We start from the raw sequence: 17,115 nt of genomic DNA on the forward strand, positions 1-17,115 counted from the left end.
CAAGTCTCACTTTGGGAGCTTGGGCCCCAGAGTCCAGGCTGACACAATGTAAACTCTTGCTGTTCGGACATGCTGCCTTTCACCAAGATTTTAAACTGGAGACCTCACCAGTCTCATGGGTGTGACAGCACAAGTGACACTAACACCAAGCTGAGGGTGGGGGCAGAGGTTGAAGGTGTAAGGGTAAATTCACCATGATGACCTGGTCAACCAACACCAAACATCAGATTACCATTGGCAGGAGTGTGTCAACTGGCTGAGAGAATTCCCACACTCCAAATGGTTCACCATGGTTCTTATGAAGGGTCTTCAATTAGAAATATTAACTGTTTTTCTCTCTCTTTCCATTGAGCTGCCAGACTGTGGGGCTCTTCCAGACTTTGTGGGTTTGAAACGCACTGCCTGGAAATACGGTGGAGGCAGGTTCAATTTAGGGATTCAGAATTTATAATTAGGTTTTATTGTCACATGTACTCAAGCACAAGGGTCCAGTGAAAAGTGTACAACTTCACCACATAAGGCACAATCTTAGGTACAAAGTACCTGGTTGCAAATCTTAGGCGCAAAATAGATTTGGTAGAAAAATAAAGAAATAAAAAAGCTAAATGTTCTACATTACAGTTCTTCATAGGATACATTCAGAAAATAAAGAAATAAAAGGTTAAAAGAAACTCCCACAGTCTGCAGTCGCTCCACACAGAGGGGCATTTGATGTATATTTAAATGGAAACATTGCAGAAGGATATGAGGCTAAAAGGAGAAAATTGGTACTAAGTAATGATGCTCATTTGAAGAGATAATGCAGACACAATGGGCTGAATGGCCACCTTCTCTGTTGAAACACATCTGTGATTCTTTCATGATTTTATTGCAGATTTCCAGCAGCATTTTGGTTCCACACTTCCCTTTGAAAAATTCATTCACATTGCATCGACTGCCCTTTGCCAAACACCTTATTGAACTACTGCAGACATTGAGGGTAGCGTGGGCAGCAGGGGTACGGACCCTGCACTGCCTATCAGGAAGGGATTCCAGGATTTGGACCCAGCGATGGCAAGGGAATGGACGTTTACAGGATTTGGAGGTTGCCAGCTAGGCTGGGAAATTTATTATGCGTCCCCATTTGAGATAGTGCCGGTGAGCTGCCTTCACCTATCGCCAATAAGCCTGTGGTGCAGTAGTGTCCCTACCTCTGAGCCAGGAGACTCAGGTTCAAACCCTACCTGCTCCAGAGGTGTGTTGTAATGTTGCTGAGAGGCAAAGGTTAGAAAATTACTAACACTTGAGAATGTATATAGTGAAAATGTAGGAAATAGTATGTATGGGGGACACTGTGCAGAGGGAGACAAAGCATGTCAGACCAGTGTGTGTCCTTCACAGATTTAATTGTGTTTTTCCTTTCTTCCGGGGCATCCAAAGGGGTTGTGTAAAACTATCATATCAAATTGTTGCAACCATCATAAGATTGAGATAAGAGGCATGTCTTCACCCAGAGAGTGGGGAGCCTATGGAATTCTCTATCACAGAAAGTGAATGAATCCAAAATATTGAATGCTTTCAAGATGGACAGTAAGGCGACAGAGATCAGTGTAAGGGACAGAAAGCAGGAACAGAGTTGGATGATTAGCCAGGATTGCACGGAACGGTGCAGCAGGCTGGAAGGGCCGAATGGCCGACTCCTGCTCCTATTTTCTGTGTTGCTGAACAAAGTGACCTTAGGGCACAGGTTCATAGTCCCTTGAAAGTGGAGTCGCAGGTAGACACGGTAGTGAAGGTGGCATTTGTTGGTCAGTGCATTGAGTACAAGAGTTGGGAGGTCATGCTGTGGCTATACAGGACATTATATAGGGCCACTTTTGGAATACTGTGTTCAGTTCTGGTCTCCCTGTCATAGGAAGGATGTTGTGAAACTCGAAAGGGTTCAGAAAAGATTTACGAGGATGTTGCCAGGGTAGGAGAGTTTGAGCTATAGGGAGAGGATAAATAGGGTGGGGCTATTTTCCCTGGAACATCAGAGGCTGAGGGGGTGACCTTATAAAGGTTTATAAAATCAGGAGAGGCATGGATAGGGTGAATAGACAAGGTCTTTCTCCCCAGGGCAGGGGAGTCCAAAACTAGAGGGGCATAGGTTTAAGGGAGAGGGGAAAGAGTAAAAAAGACATGAGGGACAACATTTTCCACACAGAGGGTGGGAGAGCTGTGAGAGGAAGTGGTGGAGGTGGATGGAATTACATTTAAAAAGATGGGGGCATGAATAGGAAGGGGTTAGAAGGACACGGGCCAAATGCTGGCAAACAGGACTGGTGCAATTTAAGAAATCTTGGTGCAAATGGACGGGTGAGACCAAGGGCCTGTTTCCAGGCTGGGTGTCTCAATGATGTCGAGGTGCTGGTGTTGGACTGGGGTGGGCCAGGTCAGAAATCACACCACACCAGGTTGTCGTCCAACAGAAACAGAAGCTTTTGGAGCCTCAAAAAGCTTGTGTGTTTTCAAATGAACCTGTTGGACTATAACCTGGTGTGGTGTGATTTCTGGCCCGTATCCCGGGGGAGATCTACTCCCAAAACTCCGGGAGAAGGAGTTGCGGGGCAAGGGCGGGCATAAGGTGGTGCCAGGCGCTACGTCAATGCAGGTGCTCGCCGATTGCACTGTGCGATTCCCTCCCCGTTTCAGTCCGATGCTGGGAGTGTGCTGCTGATGCTGCTCGGAGGCGTGTCCCTGGCTGCCTGGCCTCCCACCCCGTTTTCCCTTCTGCCTGTATCCCTCAGCCTCCCGTCTTGCTACATCGCGCAGACTGCAGCCTCCGGGAGTCCCTGTGCCCGGGTGAGTCACCGCAAAAGCAGCTCGAATTCAGCCTTTTTCCACCCCCCCCCCCTTCCCGGTCAGTGCTAATCCCAGCTCCTGCAATAAGAAGCAGCAGCAACACTACCCCACCCTCAACCCCCCCCCCCTCCTTCTCCAGGCTGTACATTTCAGTAACAACCAAACAAAAAAAATCATTTCGTTTGAATGAACGCTGGGGCCATTCAGCCCCTCCAGCCTGAATCCGCCCCAATATTCATCCCCACCTTTGCCTCCCCCCATTCAGCCCTCGGTAAATCCTCGCCCCCCACGTTGTAAAAAAAAACTCCAGTCTCGCTGCTGCATTCGGAGAGAAGTCAGATTTCCACAGTGTCTGCAGGCAAGGTTTTAAAACGTTTGATTGATTTTTTTGGGGGGGGGGGGCGTTGGGTTGGCTGGAAGGAGGTGGGTGAAGGAGAGAGGGGCCAGCAGGAGTATAAAAGCAGGCAAGTTGTGTTGACCCTTTAGATGTCCCTGGTTAGGCCTCAGCTGGTCTATGGAGGTTTGTGGGCACTGCACTTTACAGAGACTGGCAGGCCTGAGGTCTGCTGTCAGTGTGAGCGATCAGCGCCTTCGTGAGCTGTTCAAACAGTCCCACCGTGCTTCAACAGTGGCCCTGCCTTTTTGGAGGTGGGTGTGTATGAGGGAACTGGCCTGCTGTATAGTACACCTGTGTGTTTCACTCCCAAATTTGCAAGCAACAACAAAAAAATTCTACAACCTGGCAAACAGCAAGGACAATAGCAACAGACTTCAGGAGAAACAGGGCATCGGCTAGCAACAGTGCAGAAAGAGGCCATTCTGCCCATTGTGCGTTTGCTGGCTCTTTGTCCGAGCAACTTGGCCAGTCCACGCTCCCCAGCCCCTGGACCCCCTCCAATAGCCCTGCACACCATCTCTCTGCACAGCTACCTGGTTCTTTACTGAAGAAAGAGACTAAATTGACCATTGAATTCCAGACACATGCTAAGTGAACAAAGTTTGCAGCTTTTGTCCAAAAAACGAGCCAAAGATCTCCGGGTGTCTGTTGTCAGAAACAAAAACTGAAATTGCTGAAAAAAGTCAAGAGGTCTGTGTTTGTGGAGAGAGCAGCAGAGTTAATGTTTCACCACTACACCCAAAAACATGAACTCTGCTCTTTCCTCAGATGTAGCCATCCTGAGAGTTTTTCCAGCAATATCTGTTTTTGTTGTTTGCATCTTCATCATTTACCTGAAAACTGGCACCCTCATTTTCTCTGCATCCCCAGGGTCCAGGCCACCTGCAATTTTGAGGAGCTCAGATACCACCTTCTCCTCTGCAATCTTACCCATGTACCTGAAGTCTCTCAGTTGGGTGGCATGCGAAAGTTGGGCTGAAGGTCCTGTTTCCATGTTGTACACCTCTATGACCCTATTCCTGGAACCATGCCTGTTATCAGGGACAGGGAATGATGGCAACGTAGAAGTGTCACAGACTGAGGCGAATGCTCTGGGCACAAGTGTTCAAATCTCCACCACGACAGTTCGTGGAATTTAAATTAAAATAAAATAATCTGAATCCGAAACCCAACCATAGTAATCATGGTGAAATACTGCTGTAAAAAAACCTATCTGGTTCACTAATGCCCTTTAGGGAGGGAAATCTGCCATCCTTAGCCAGTCTGGCCCATGTGACTGCAAATCCACAGGAATGTTCTGAAAAAGGGTCAGACAGGAATGGAAACCTTAACAGTTCCTCTCTCCACAGATGCCTGTGAAGTTGCTCGAGCATTGTTTGTTTCTCAGTGATGTGGCTGATCCTTAACTGCCCTCTTAACAGGCAAGCCACTCTGTTCTAGGGTGATTTAGGGAGGGCCAACAAATGCTGTGCTCACATCTCAAGAAAAACAGTTTCTGCATGTGGCAGATGGGATTTACTACAGAGAGGTGTGAAGTGGAAGGAAGCCCAAGAGACAATGTTATTTATGTTTTATTCGTTAATGGGATGAGGGTGTTGCTGGCCAGGCAGCGTTTATCACCCATCCCTAATTGCCTATAGGGCAGTTAAGAGTCAACTATGCTACTGAGAGTCTAGAGTAACATGTAAACTAGACCAGGTAAGGATGGCAGTTTCCTTCCCTAAAGGACATTAGTGAATCAGATGGGTTTTTTCAACAATTGACAATGGATTCATGGTCATATTAGATTCTTAATTCCAGATTTTTTAAAAATTGAATTCAAATTCTACCCTCTGCTGTGGTGGGATTCAAACCCGGGTCCCCAGAACATTATCTGGTCTCTGTATTAACAGTCAAGCGATAACACCGCTAGGCCATTGCCTCCCACAGATATAGCAATATTAAAGAAGGGGCAGGCACAGCAATGCTGCAGGACGTATGTTTGGAAATAGAGCCATGGGATTCCCAGGCTTTGTACACAGGCATAGGAAGACCAAAGCTAGTAAGCCAATAGGAAGAGGGAATTATCTTTGAGGAGGATTGCACCAACTGGGCCTGTATCCATTGAGGTCTGGAAAAATGAGGGGCAATCCTACTGAAACATAACATTCTGACGGGTGGATACAGAAAGAATGGAAGTATAGATAATAGCAGGAGGCGGCCATTCGGTCCTTTGAGCCTGTTCCCCCATTCAACATGATCGTGGCTGAGTCCCCTGTTCCTGCTTTTTCCCATATCCTTTGATCCCCTTTACCTTAGGAACTATATTTAAATTCTTCTTGAAAATATTAAAAGTTTGGCCTCAACTGCTGTCTATGGCAGAGAATTCCACAGGATACTCACTTTTTGGGTGAAGACATTTCTGCTCATCTCAGTCCTATATGGTCTACCCCATATCCTTAGATTGTGACCCCCAGTCTGGACTCCTGGTGCTGAGTGGATTGTTGGCTGTTAGTCAGAGTGAAGGATAAGGCTGGCAGGGGTAGGGAACAATGGATGAACAAAGATATTGAGGCTCTGGTCAAGAATAAGGAAGCATATTGTCAGGTATAGACAACTGGGATTAAGTGAATCCCTTGAAGAGTAAAAGGGGCATAGAGCCATTCATAAGAGGGAAGTCAGGAGGGGGAAAAGGGGAGACTAGATAGCCTTGGCAATATAAGGTTATATGATAATCTAAAGAGAGTCTACAAGTACATTCAGAACATAACAGCAACTGGGGAGAGAATAGGACACTTTAAAGATCAGCAAGGCCACCAATGTGCTGAACAACAGGAGATGGGAGAGATACTAAATTAATACTTTGTGTCAGTATTTACCGTGGAGAAAGATTTGGAGGGTAGGGAACTTTGGGAAATAAATACTGATATCTTGAAAAGAGTCCGCCTTACAGAAGAGAAAGTGCCGGACTTCCAAAAAAACACACAAAGGTGGATAAATCTCTGGGACCTGGTCAAGTGTATTCGGGACATTGCAGGGAACCTGGCTGAGATATTTGTATCACAGGTGACAGGTACAGGTGAGGTGCCAGAGGACTGGAGGGTAGCTAATTGTGTGCATTTGTTTAAGAAAGGCTGTAAGGAGTAGTCTAGCAACTGTAGAGATAGCAAGAAGTGCAGATGCTGGTGTCAGAGTTGATACAGAGTGGAGCTAGAGGAAGACGGCAGGTCAGGAGCACAGGAGTAGGAGAGTCGACATTCCAGGGCCCTTCTTCAGGGCCGATGATGAATCTGAAACATCAGCTCTCCTACTCCTCTGCTGCCTGACCTGCTGTGTTCCTCCGGCTCCACACTGTGTCAAGTCTGACTCCAGCATCTGCAGTTCTTGCTATCTCCGAGTGACTTATAACCCCACTGCGAAGTCTCCTCCAACGTTGCCCACTTTGAAGTAGTTGTCCTCCTCCCTCCAGAAAGATCCCAGTGGATCTCTCTCCCACTGCAACCCACTGGTGATGTTGTCCGCCCCGAAGCTCTCTGACCACATTACTGAGACAAACCTGGTACGACAGCCATGTCTCCTTTCTCAGTACCTGCCCACACAGCCAGTTCATTACCACATGGACTCCAAACAGCATTCAGACCATCTCAATTTGGCCAAACCATGGCAACCGCTACCTACAGTGCATACAGAGCCTCCAGAAACAATTTTCTCTGCGGATTCTCAGCTGCATGCTCGCAGCTATGTGCTAGCATCTCCTCACACTGCAGTCAGCCTTACCTCAGCTCAGAGCCTCTCTCTCCCAGTGACCTCTGCAAGGGACTTGTTTTTCATTCTGATCCACAGTCCTAATGAAGGATCTAGACCCAAAATGTTGACTCTCTTTACTCCCCTGATGTTGCCTGACCTGCTGTGTTCGTCCAGCTGCACACAATCGTGCTTGGAAACTGTAGACTGGTGAGCCTGAGGTTTGGGGTGGGTTAGATGTTGGAGGGGATATGAGAGATAGGATTTCTATGCATTTGGAGAGGCAAGGACTGATCAGAGGAAATCAACATGGCTTTGTGTAAGAAATTGTTTCTTGCTAGCTTGATTGAGTTTCAAGGACGTGACCAAATAGATAGGTGAAGGTAGAGTGATAGATGTTGATTACGTGGACGTTGACAAGGTTCCATACGGTAGATTCGTTGGTAAAGTTAGGTTACATGGGATCCAAGAGAACTTGCAATTTGAATACAAAATTGGCTTGGCTGTAGGAGAAAGTGTGAGAGTGGTTTTTCAGACTGGAGGCCTGTGACCAGTATTCTGCAGGGACTGGTGCCGAGTTCGCTGTTGTTTGTCGTTTATATAGATGGTTTGGATGAGAATTGAGGCGGCCTGGTTAGTAAATTGGCAGATAATACCAAAATTGGCTGCATAATCAAAAATGAAGGCAGCTAATAAAAATTACAAAGGGATCTTGGTCAATTGGGCCAATGGGCTCAGGAGTGGCAGGTGGAGTTTAATTTGGATAAATGTGAGGTATCGCGTTTTGGTAAAAACAAACAAAGGGCAGGACATCTACATTTAATGGTAGCACCTGAGGTTCAGGTACATAATTCTTTGAAGGTAGGCAGGGTGGTTAAGGTAGTGTTTAGCAGCTTGCTTTCAATGCTCAGACCGTTAAGTGCAGGAGTTGGGAAGTGACGTGGAGTTTGTACAGAACATTGGGGAGGTCTCTCCTGGAACGCTGTGTCCAGTTCTAGTTGCCCTACTATAGGAAGGATATTATTAAATTGGAGGGGGTTCAGGAGAGATTTACTAGGACGTTGCCAGGAATGGAGGGTTTGAATTATAAGGCGATGCTGGGACATTTTTCCACTGGAGCGTAGGAAGCTTACGGGCAACCTTCTAGAGGCTTATAAAAAATCATAAAGGGCATAGGTAACATGAATAGCAAAGTCCCCACCACCACCAAAGTAGGGCAGTTCACAACTAGAGGGGCACATTTTTAAGGTGGGAGGAAAAGGGGTAAATGTTTCACACAGAGGGCAGCTTGTATGTGGAATGGCCTACCACAGGAAGCAGTAGATTTGGGTGTAGATACAACAGTTAAAAGACACTTGGATGGATATGCGCCAAACACAGGCAGGTAGGACTAGTTTAGCTTTGAAAATTTAGTTGGCATGAACTGGTTGGACCAAAGGGTCTGTTTCAGTGCTATTTGACTATGATATGTCCCGTTTCTTCTCCCCAGGAAAGGGATTCAAAATGTGAGTTATTGAATGATTATTAGTTACAGGCAGGATATCAGGGTGTTACATTATTCCATAGAAACAGAGTCATTGTTTTTTGAGGATATCGGAATGTGGCCATTTTACTATTTGTTACTGATTCTAGAGTGGGTTTGCCACCTCCTGCTGGAGGTGTTTCTCAATGCCCTCCTGACCTGTTATGCTCACTCCCCATTCTCCAAGCACCCAGAAACCCCCCACTGATAAGTTTTTATATCATGGGATGCCTTTTAACTGACCATCAACCTCCCTTTCCCAATTGGAGCCAAAAGGGTGCAGCAAAACTGAAGCAGTGACCTGGAGATTAATCCTTAATTCCCAGAAACTCTAGAACACTTTTGGGAAGTTAGCAACCAATATATCAGTAAGTTACCATTCGTCACTGCAAAGTCAAAATCATCAGAGCTTTAATATTCCACCCCATCCACTCCCATAATATTTTCCCCTCCTCTTCCCCACCTTAAATTCTCCCCTTCTTCCTAAAACATGTCACCCACTTCCTTTCCCTTACTCACAAGAACTTACCTTGTTTTGGAATTTGTTATAGCAGAGGTAAAGACAATTTAAGTGTCAAACTTTCTTGAGGAAACACAATTGCAGTTTTAAAAGTCATGTGATCAGATGTCACATGACTAAGCCTCACATGCAAAGATGTCATGTGACTATACCTCCAGGAATGTGTCCAATCAGAGTTGGCTAAGGAGTTTGTTGGGTCTGAATTGCGAACTGTGGAACAGATTGAGGTAGTGTGAACATAGTGAGAAAGAGTGTGTCAGAGTATTTTATACTAGTTTGTTTGATGTTGTTGCTGGAATTTAAATAATACTCAGAAAAGCAAGTGTCAGTGATGGTAACCACAAAACTATCCTCAATTATTATAAAAACCCATTGAAGTCACTAATATTCTTTAGGGAAGAACGTTAGGAGCAGGAATAGGCCATTTGGCCCATCAGACCTCTGTCTCAATGCCATGCTTCTGCTCTCCTGAAGCTTTTAGCCTCTAGAAATATGTCTGTTTCTTTCTGAAATTTATTCAGTGACTCAGCCTCTACAGCTTTCTGTGGTAGAAAATTCTACAGGGACACCACGCTCTGAGTGAAGATCTTTCTGTTATCCCAGTCCGAAGTGGCCAATTGTATTTCCTAGGACTGTGACCCTTGTTCTGGTCCCTTGGTCAGGGGGAGGCATCCTCCCTGCATGTGGTCTCTCCAGCCCTGTCTGAATTTTGAAGGTTGCAGTCAGATGCCCTCTCATTCTTCCAAACTCCTGTGTCAACAGACCCTGTCAACCCTTCCTCTCCTCATTGGACAAAACTGCCACCCCAGAAAGCAGTCTGTTTGACCACCTTTCACCAGTAGGGGCACCCCACCATGCCCTCCCTTTTGTTGCTTCTTCTGAAAGATTGAATACCCTTTAGATGTTCAGTTCCTAGCCTCTCCCTGCAGCCATGTCTCTGTAACCCGGTGATTTTGTACTCATTTACAACCATTTGCACTGTCAGTTTGTTTAAGTTATTGTGAATCGCCTGTGCATTCAGATATACTTTCAGACTTGACTTTTTTTTATTTTTACACTTTTTTTGTATTTTGTGCCTCTCTGCTGTTGTTTCCTCTGCCTTCCACTTTTGCTTTCACCCTTTCAATTCCATCTTTGTTCCCTCACTCTTGTGTCCCATGGCACTCCAGTTAAAACTTATTCCCCCAAAGTACAAACATGGATACCCTTGCAAGGATATTGGTCACAGCTTTGCTGGTGTGCAACCCCTCCAGCTTGTATAGGTTCTGTCTTCCCCAGAATCAGCCCCAATGCCTAAAGAATTTAAATACATCCCCTTTGAACCTTTCCTAAAGCCTCACCTTCAAATCGGCTGATTCTCCTATTCCTGATCTTGCTAGCACGTGATGTTGGGAGTAACCCTGAGATGACTGCCTATGAGATCTGGCTTTTTAATTCTTTTCCAAGCTCTCTCTACTCTGTTTACAGCAGCACATTGTGTCTTTTTAGGTTGGGCTTGGTACCAACATGGGCCATGATGACTGGCAGTTCTCCCTCCCCTTTCAGAATGTCCTCCAGCTGCTCAGTGATAGCTTTGACTCTGTCATTGTAATGTAACATAACCATCATGCGATCGCAGAAACTTCTGCTTGTTTCTCTCACGAGCGAATCTCCTACCACTACTGTTTTCACAGTCTTTGTTTATTTCCTCTGTTGGAAAGGGGGAATGGCCCCAGGAGACTTCAGTATGGGGGTTTGTTAAGGTTCCCCATGGCAGGCTGATGGAGAAAGTGAAGTCACATGCGGTCCAGGGTGTGCTAGCTAGATGGATAAAAAACTGGCTAGGCAACGAGGGTAGTAGTAGAAGGGAGTTTCTCAAATTGGAGATCTACGACCAGTGGTGTTCCACAGGGATCTGTGCTGGGACCACTGTTGTTTGTGATATATGTAAATGATTTGGAGGAAGGTGTCGGTGGTCTGATCAGCAAGTTTGCAGATGACACTAAGAATGGTGGAGTAGCAGATAGTGAAGGGGACTGTCAGAAATTACATCAGAATATAGATAGACTGGAGAGTTGGGCAGATAAATGGCAGGTGGAGTTCAATCCGGGCAAATGAGAGGTGATGCATTTTGGAAGATCAAATTCAAGGGCGAACTATACAGTGAATGGAAAAGTCCCAGGGAAAATTGATGAATAGAGAGATCTGGGTGTTCAGGTCCATTGTTCCCTGAAGGTGACAACGCAGGTCAATAGGGTGGCCAAGAAGGCATATGGCATACTTTCCTTCATTGGGTGGGGTATTGAGTACAAGAGTTGGCAGGTCATGTTGCAGTTGTATCGGACTTTGGTTCGGCCACATTTGGAGTACTGGGTACAGTTCTGGTCGCCACATTACCAAAAGGATGTGGATGCTTTGGAGAGGGTGCAGAGGAGGTTCACCAGGATGTTGCCTGGTATGGAGGGTGCTAGCTATGAAGAGAGGTTGAATAGATTAGGATTATTTTCATTAGAAAGACGGAGATTGAGGGGGGACCTGATTGAGGTCTACAAAATCATGAGGGGTATAGACAGGGTGGATAGCAAAAAGCTTTTTCCCAGAGTGGGGGACTCAATTACTAGGGGTCATGAGTTCAAAGTGAGAGGAGGAAAGTTTTAGGGAGATATGCGTGGAAAATTCTTTACACAGAGGGTGGTGGGTGTGTTGCCAGCGGAGGTGGTAGACGCAGACGCGTCTTTTAAGATATATTTGGACAGGTATATGGATGGGCAGGGAGCAAATGGACACTAGAAAATAGATGACAGGTTAGACAGAGGATCTTGATTGGCGCAGGCTTGGAGGGCCGAAGGGCCTGTTCCTGTGCTGTAGGTTTCTTTGTTTCTTTGAGACTACCTTCCTGGTGATTTCCTGTCTGTTGATTGCCCACTTCATTTCTGTGTCTGCAGTTTGACCAACTCAATGTATGTGCTTTCCATCGTGATCTCACCCTTGCCAATTCTCCACAGTAAACTTCATCTGAAATGCAGATATCAGTACCAGATAAAGGTGGCAGATTTCCTTCTCTGAAGGGCATTGGTGGGCCAGATGGGTTTTTGCAACATTCCAAGGTACAAACAGCAAGGAACATTACAGCACAGGAACAGGCCCTTTGGCCCATCTAGCTTGTGACCGCACATGGTGCCTCTCTAAACTAACAACCTCTTGCCTTTACACTGCCTGTATCCTCCTATTCACTGCCTATTCGTACAGCAAGATGCCCGTGAAACGTTGCTGAGATATCTGCCTCCACCAGCTCCTCGAGCAGTGCATTCAGGGCATTTACCATTCTGTGTGTAAAAAAACATTGCTTCTTACATTTCTGTTAACCTTCCCTCTTTTATGTTAAACCTCTGTCCCCCAGTAATTGACTACTCTGAGAAAAAGTCTCCAACTGTCCTTGCTATCCATGCCTGTCATAATTTTGTAAACTTCTGTCAGGTTGCTCCTCATCCTTCGATTTTCGTCTGAAAATGAATCATGTTTGTCCAGTCTCTCGTCATAGTTAATACCCTTTAAACCAGGCAACATCCTGGTAAACCGTTTCTGTATGCTGTCCGTAGACTCCACGTCCTTCTTGTATTGTGGTGACTGGAACTGTACACAATATTCCAAACGTAGCCAAACTAAAGTTCTATATAGCTTCAATATGACTTAACAATTTTCTACTCTGTGCCCCAACTGATGAAGCATGCCAAATCCCTTCTTGACCATCTTATCCACTTGTGTTGCCACCTTCGGGGAATTATGTATCTGTACACCTAGATCCCACTGTATGTTGATGGCACTAAGGGTTCTGCAATTACTGTATACTTCCCTCCTGCATTAGACCTTCCAAAATGCATCACCTCACATTTGTCTGGATTAAACACCATCTGCCATTTCTCTGCCCAAGTCAGCAGCCTATCTATATCCCGCTGTATCCCGTGGCAGTCCTCCTCACTACCCACAGCTCCTCCAGTCTTTGTGTCATCCACAAACTTACTAATCAGGCCACCTATATTCTCCTCCAAACAACAGGACTCCCAGCACTGATCCCATGGAACACCACTGCTCACAGATTTCCAGTGGGAAAAATATCTCCCTACCGTTACGTTTTCTGTGACCAAGTCAGTTCTGTACCCATCTTCCCAGCTGACTGAGAATCCCATGTGACTTTACCTTTTGTATCAGCCTGCCACGAGGCACCTTGTCAAAGGCCTTGCTAAAGTCCACGTAGATAACATCTACCACCTTCCCCTCACCAATCATTTGCCACGACCTCAAAAAACCCAATCAGGTTTGTGAGACATGACCTTCCCCACATAAAGCCATGCTATTGCTAATAAATTGGTATTTTTATAAATGTAGTTACCATGGTCAGCAACATAAAGACTAACATTACAATTTCAAATTTTATGGTTTAGATTTAATTCACCAGTTACCCTGATGGGATTTGAACTCAGGGCCTCAGGACTTTAGCCTGGACCCTCTGGGTTACTCATCTCATAATGTTACTGCCAATAAGAAGTTGTCTTAGGTACAGCCCTCAGTGGGTTTGCAGTTATTGTTTTATTGTTGGTATTATTTTTCACTTGTTACCATGGTTACAAAGCATAAGTGGGGGACTGTTGTGGTGCAGTGGTAGTGTCCCAACCTTAGAGACAGGAGATCCAGGTTCAAGTCCCACTTGTTCCAGACATGTGTAATATCATCTCTGAACAGGTTGACATAGAAACTATCTGCATGGTATAAACTTGCCTTCATTTCTTTTTCAGATTCCAAGCTTCCCACTTTTACCCCAGACATCTCACCTTTGAACCTTGACACCATGTCATCTACGGCCACTGACCTGGACAACATGGAGGTGCAGCGACAGTACAAAGTGAGCAGTCGTTGGGAGACCTCAGAAAGCCAATGGGAAGAGGAGCACAGCACATCCAAACTCTTCGAATCGTCCAGGATCAAAGCCCTTGCTGGTGAGTCTTACCCAATTCAAACTGCGCCATCTCACTTAGTGAGTACCCACATCGCCACAGTGAATGCCCCACTCACTATGAGAAATGCCTCCATCACTGCTATAAATGCCCCCGCTCTACAGTGAATGCCCCATGTTCCTGAGCTGCTTCATCAGTGACCTTCCTGCCATCATAAGATTGGAGGTAGGGGCGTTCATCAAAGACTGCACAATGTTCAGCAGTTCTTCAGGAAGTGGAGTAATCTGTGTCCCAATGCAGCGAGACCCAACAGCATTGTGGGTCACCCTGGTGCAGTGATACAAAATGGCAGCTCACCACCACCTTCTCAAGGGGCACCTAGGGAAGGGAAAGAAATGCTGGGCCTAGCCAGGGATGCCTACACCCCATGTAAGAAGTGAGAAGAGTTAAAAGTAAGACCTTTCTTTTTGATAATATTCATTTATGACGCTTTTCTCATTTTTGGTTTGTGAATGTCAGATCTTTTGGCCATGATGACTGGAAATTTTGCTGTTGAAAATCTGTCCTCATCTGATGTTGCCTTCAAGTGGAGATGACCTTTCTCTTTCTTGCTGATGAACAGGCAGAATGGTCAGTGCCCAGAGGGTGGGGAAGGGTGAGATTGGGCAGCTCACTGACATGGGTGGGCCGGGGTTGTGGGACTGGAGAGGTGTAAACATGGTGGCAAGCTGACCGTCAGACTTACTGCAGAGTCGAGCAACCCTTGATGCCTTCTGTTTGTCGCTATGCCCTCGGAAGTGACCTGCCTGACCTTTGATGCGGCCTGGGGCAGAATTAGAAATGCAGGTCTATTTCACTCAAACCAACCAGCTCCAGAGTTGTTTGACAGTGGGTGACCATTGTATTGTGGCGCTGGGTCGTTCCCCAGTGGGGATGGAGTGCTGTTTTGGGGACTGGGGAAGATGGAAACTGGCGTTTGCACTAAACTGTAGATTTACAACAAAATTCTTGCAAATCTCGGAAGGTCTATTGTTGGCAGATTTAATAGATGGCTTAGTGGACAGTTAATCCAGAGGCTCGGGTAATGTTCTGGGGAATTGAGTTTGAATCCTGCCACAGCAGATGGTAGAATTTGCATTCAATTTAAAACAATCTGGAATTAAGGATCTAATGATGACGGTGAATCCATTGCCAATTGCCAGGAAAACCCCATCTGGTTCACTAATGCCCTTTAGGGAAGGAAACTATCTTCCTTACTTGGTCTGGTCTACACTTAACTCTAGACCCACAGCAACGTCGTTAACTCTTAATTGCCCCTTGGGCAATTAGGGATGGGCTATAAATGCTACCTGTCCAGTGACACCCTCATGTTGTGAATGAATAAACAAAAATTAATACATGGAAACCTTGACCGGACAGTCTGATCCTCTCTGGCACTGGATCTGATTTTTTGGAGATTCCAACATTTTCTGTCTGACCTTGTTCTCTTTGTGAGCTTTAAGTGTGGTGGTTATATACAGACCCCCCCACTCCCACATTCCCAGGCCTTGTCTGGTTGTAGGATGGAGTGATGCTTCCTACAGGTAAATGGATCTTTAAGGATCCCCTTCACAATGAGTGTGGACAAGGGAGGGTTTTGCTCTCTACAGTCTTGCTGACCCAGTGCAGATTCTTGATCACAGTAGTTCAAACACTGAGGGAGTTACTCTGCTAATTCTGCCAGGGGAGGTTGTTAACACTTTCACCTCTCTCTCTCAATTCGTCTCTCTCTCCATCCATCTCTCTCGATTCCTCTCTGTCTCTCTGTATCTGCTCATCTCTCTCCCCCTCCCTCACTCTCCCTCCCTGTCCTTCCTCTCTCTCTTTCCCTCTTTCTCTCCCTCCCTCACTCTCTCTCCCCCTCTTCCTCTGTCTCCTTCTCCTACTCTCTCCCTCTCTATCTCCTCCTCTATCTGTCTCCCTCTCCCTCTCTCCTTCTCTCTCCCTACCCCTCTCTCTCCCTGTCTCTCACTCTCATTCTCTCTTCTCCCCCTTCCTTCTCCCTCTTCACCCCCCTCACTCTCTCATTTTCTCTCTCTCCCCTCCCCCCTTTGCTCTCTTTCTCTCTGTCTCTCTCTCGCTCTTTCTCTTTCTCTCTCTCTCTTGTTCTCTCCCTCTCCCCACCAAATCTCTCTCTCCCCTCCCCCCTCACACTCTCTCTCTCTCTCGCACTCTCTCTCTCGCACTCTCTCTCTCACACTCTCTCCCTCTCTTTTGTTCTCTGTCTCTCCCTCCCCCCTCGCTCTCTCTCTCTTTTTCTCTCTCCCCACCCCCTCCTCTCTCTGTCTCTCTCTCCCCCGTCTCTCTCCGCTCCCCCTCCCCCTCTCTCTCACTCTCTCTCTTGCTGTTGTTTTCTCCCCACCCACCCCCCACCCCTTTCAGATGAGCGGGACGCTGTGCAGAAGAAGACATTTACAAAGTGGATGAACTCTCACCTGGCCCGGGTGATGTGTCGGGTCACGGATCTGTACTTGGACCTGCGTGATGGCTGTGTTCTGACCAAACTGTTGGAGGTTCTGTCTGGAGAGCAGCTGGTAATGGATCCCCCCTCAATATTGCTGACATTTACTGAGGGTTCTGGCCCCTGCGCTCGATCCGTAGCTATCTGTTAACCACCAACCTCTGGAACCTTGCACAGAAACATTTCGTCAGAACTGTATCAGATAGCTTTTAAAAATCCAAACACACTCCATAGAAACTAGGAGCAGGAGTAGGCTATTCAGCCCTTCGAATCTGCCCTGCCATTCAGTATGATCATGGCTGATCCTCTATCTCAATGCCATCATCCCACTTTCCCCTAATACCCCTGATGCCTTAAAAATCTTAAAGTACACTAACATCTTTCTTGAATTCATTGACTTGGCCTCTGTTGCCTTTTGTGTTAGAGAATTCCACAGGCTCACTGCCCTTAGAGGGAAGTACGATTTCCTGATCTCCATCCCAAACAGTCCACTTTGTATCCTTAGACTATGACCCCTTGGTTCTAATGTCCCAGTCCTCTATATCGTCTGTCCAGCCCTGTTAGAATTCTAGACATTTCAGTCAGATCGCCCTTTCATCCTTCTAAACTATAGTGAATCCAGGCCCAGTCAGACCAAACTCTCTTCATATAGCAGTCCCGCCATCCCCCGTATCAGCCTAGTGACCTCTGCTGCTCTCC

The 17,115-nt window shown here is 46.4% G+C and overlaps 2 protein-coding genes across 2 annotated transcripts in view; one reads left to right on the plus strand and one right to left on the minus strand.

Annotated features, from left to right (window-relative positions):
* Nucleotides 1–9,082, minus strand: part of LOC125447721 (nesprin-2) — a 62,105-nt gene extending 53,023 nt beyond the window's left edge. The window contains exon 1 of the mRNA XM_059641031.1: nucleotides 8,995–9,082. The gene's annotated coding sequence lies outside the window, so the exon portion shown is untranslated. The remainder of the gene's footprint in view (nucleotides 1–8,994) is intronic.
* The window catches only part of LOC125447720 (spectrin beta chain, non-erythrocytic 4-like), a 184,419-nt gene continuing 170,058 nt past the window's right edge, over nucleotides 2,755–17,115 (plus strand). The window contains exons 1-3 of the mRNA XM_059641028.1: nucleotides 2,755–2,823; nucleotides 13,758–13,958; nucleotides 16,338–16,489. Of these exons, the coding sequence (XP_059497011.1) occupies nucleotides 13,811–13,958; nucleotides 16,338–16,489 (300 nt within the window). The 5' untranslated portion in view covers nucleotides 2,755–2,823; nucleotides 13,758–13,810. The remainder of the gene's footprint in view (nucleotides 2,824–13,757; nucleotides 13,959–16,337; nucleotides 16,490–17,115) is intronic.

Source organism: Stegostoma tigrinum, chromosome 39 (assembly GCF_030684315.1).
Source record: "Stegostoma tigrinum isolate sSteTig4 chromosome 39, sSteTig4.hap1, whole genome shotgun sequence".
In the NCBI taxonomy this organism is placed as follows: domain Eukaryota; kingdom Metazoa; phylum Chordata; class Chondrichthyes; order Orectolobiformes; family Stegostomatidae; genus Stegostoma; species Stegostoma tigrinum.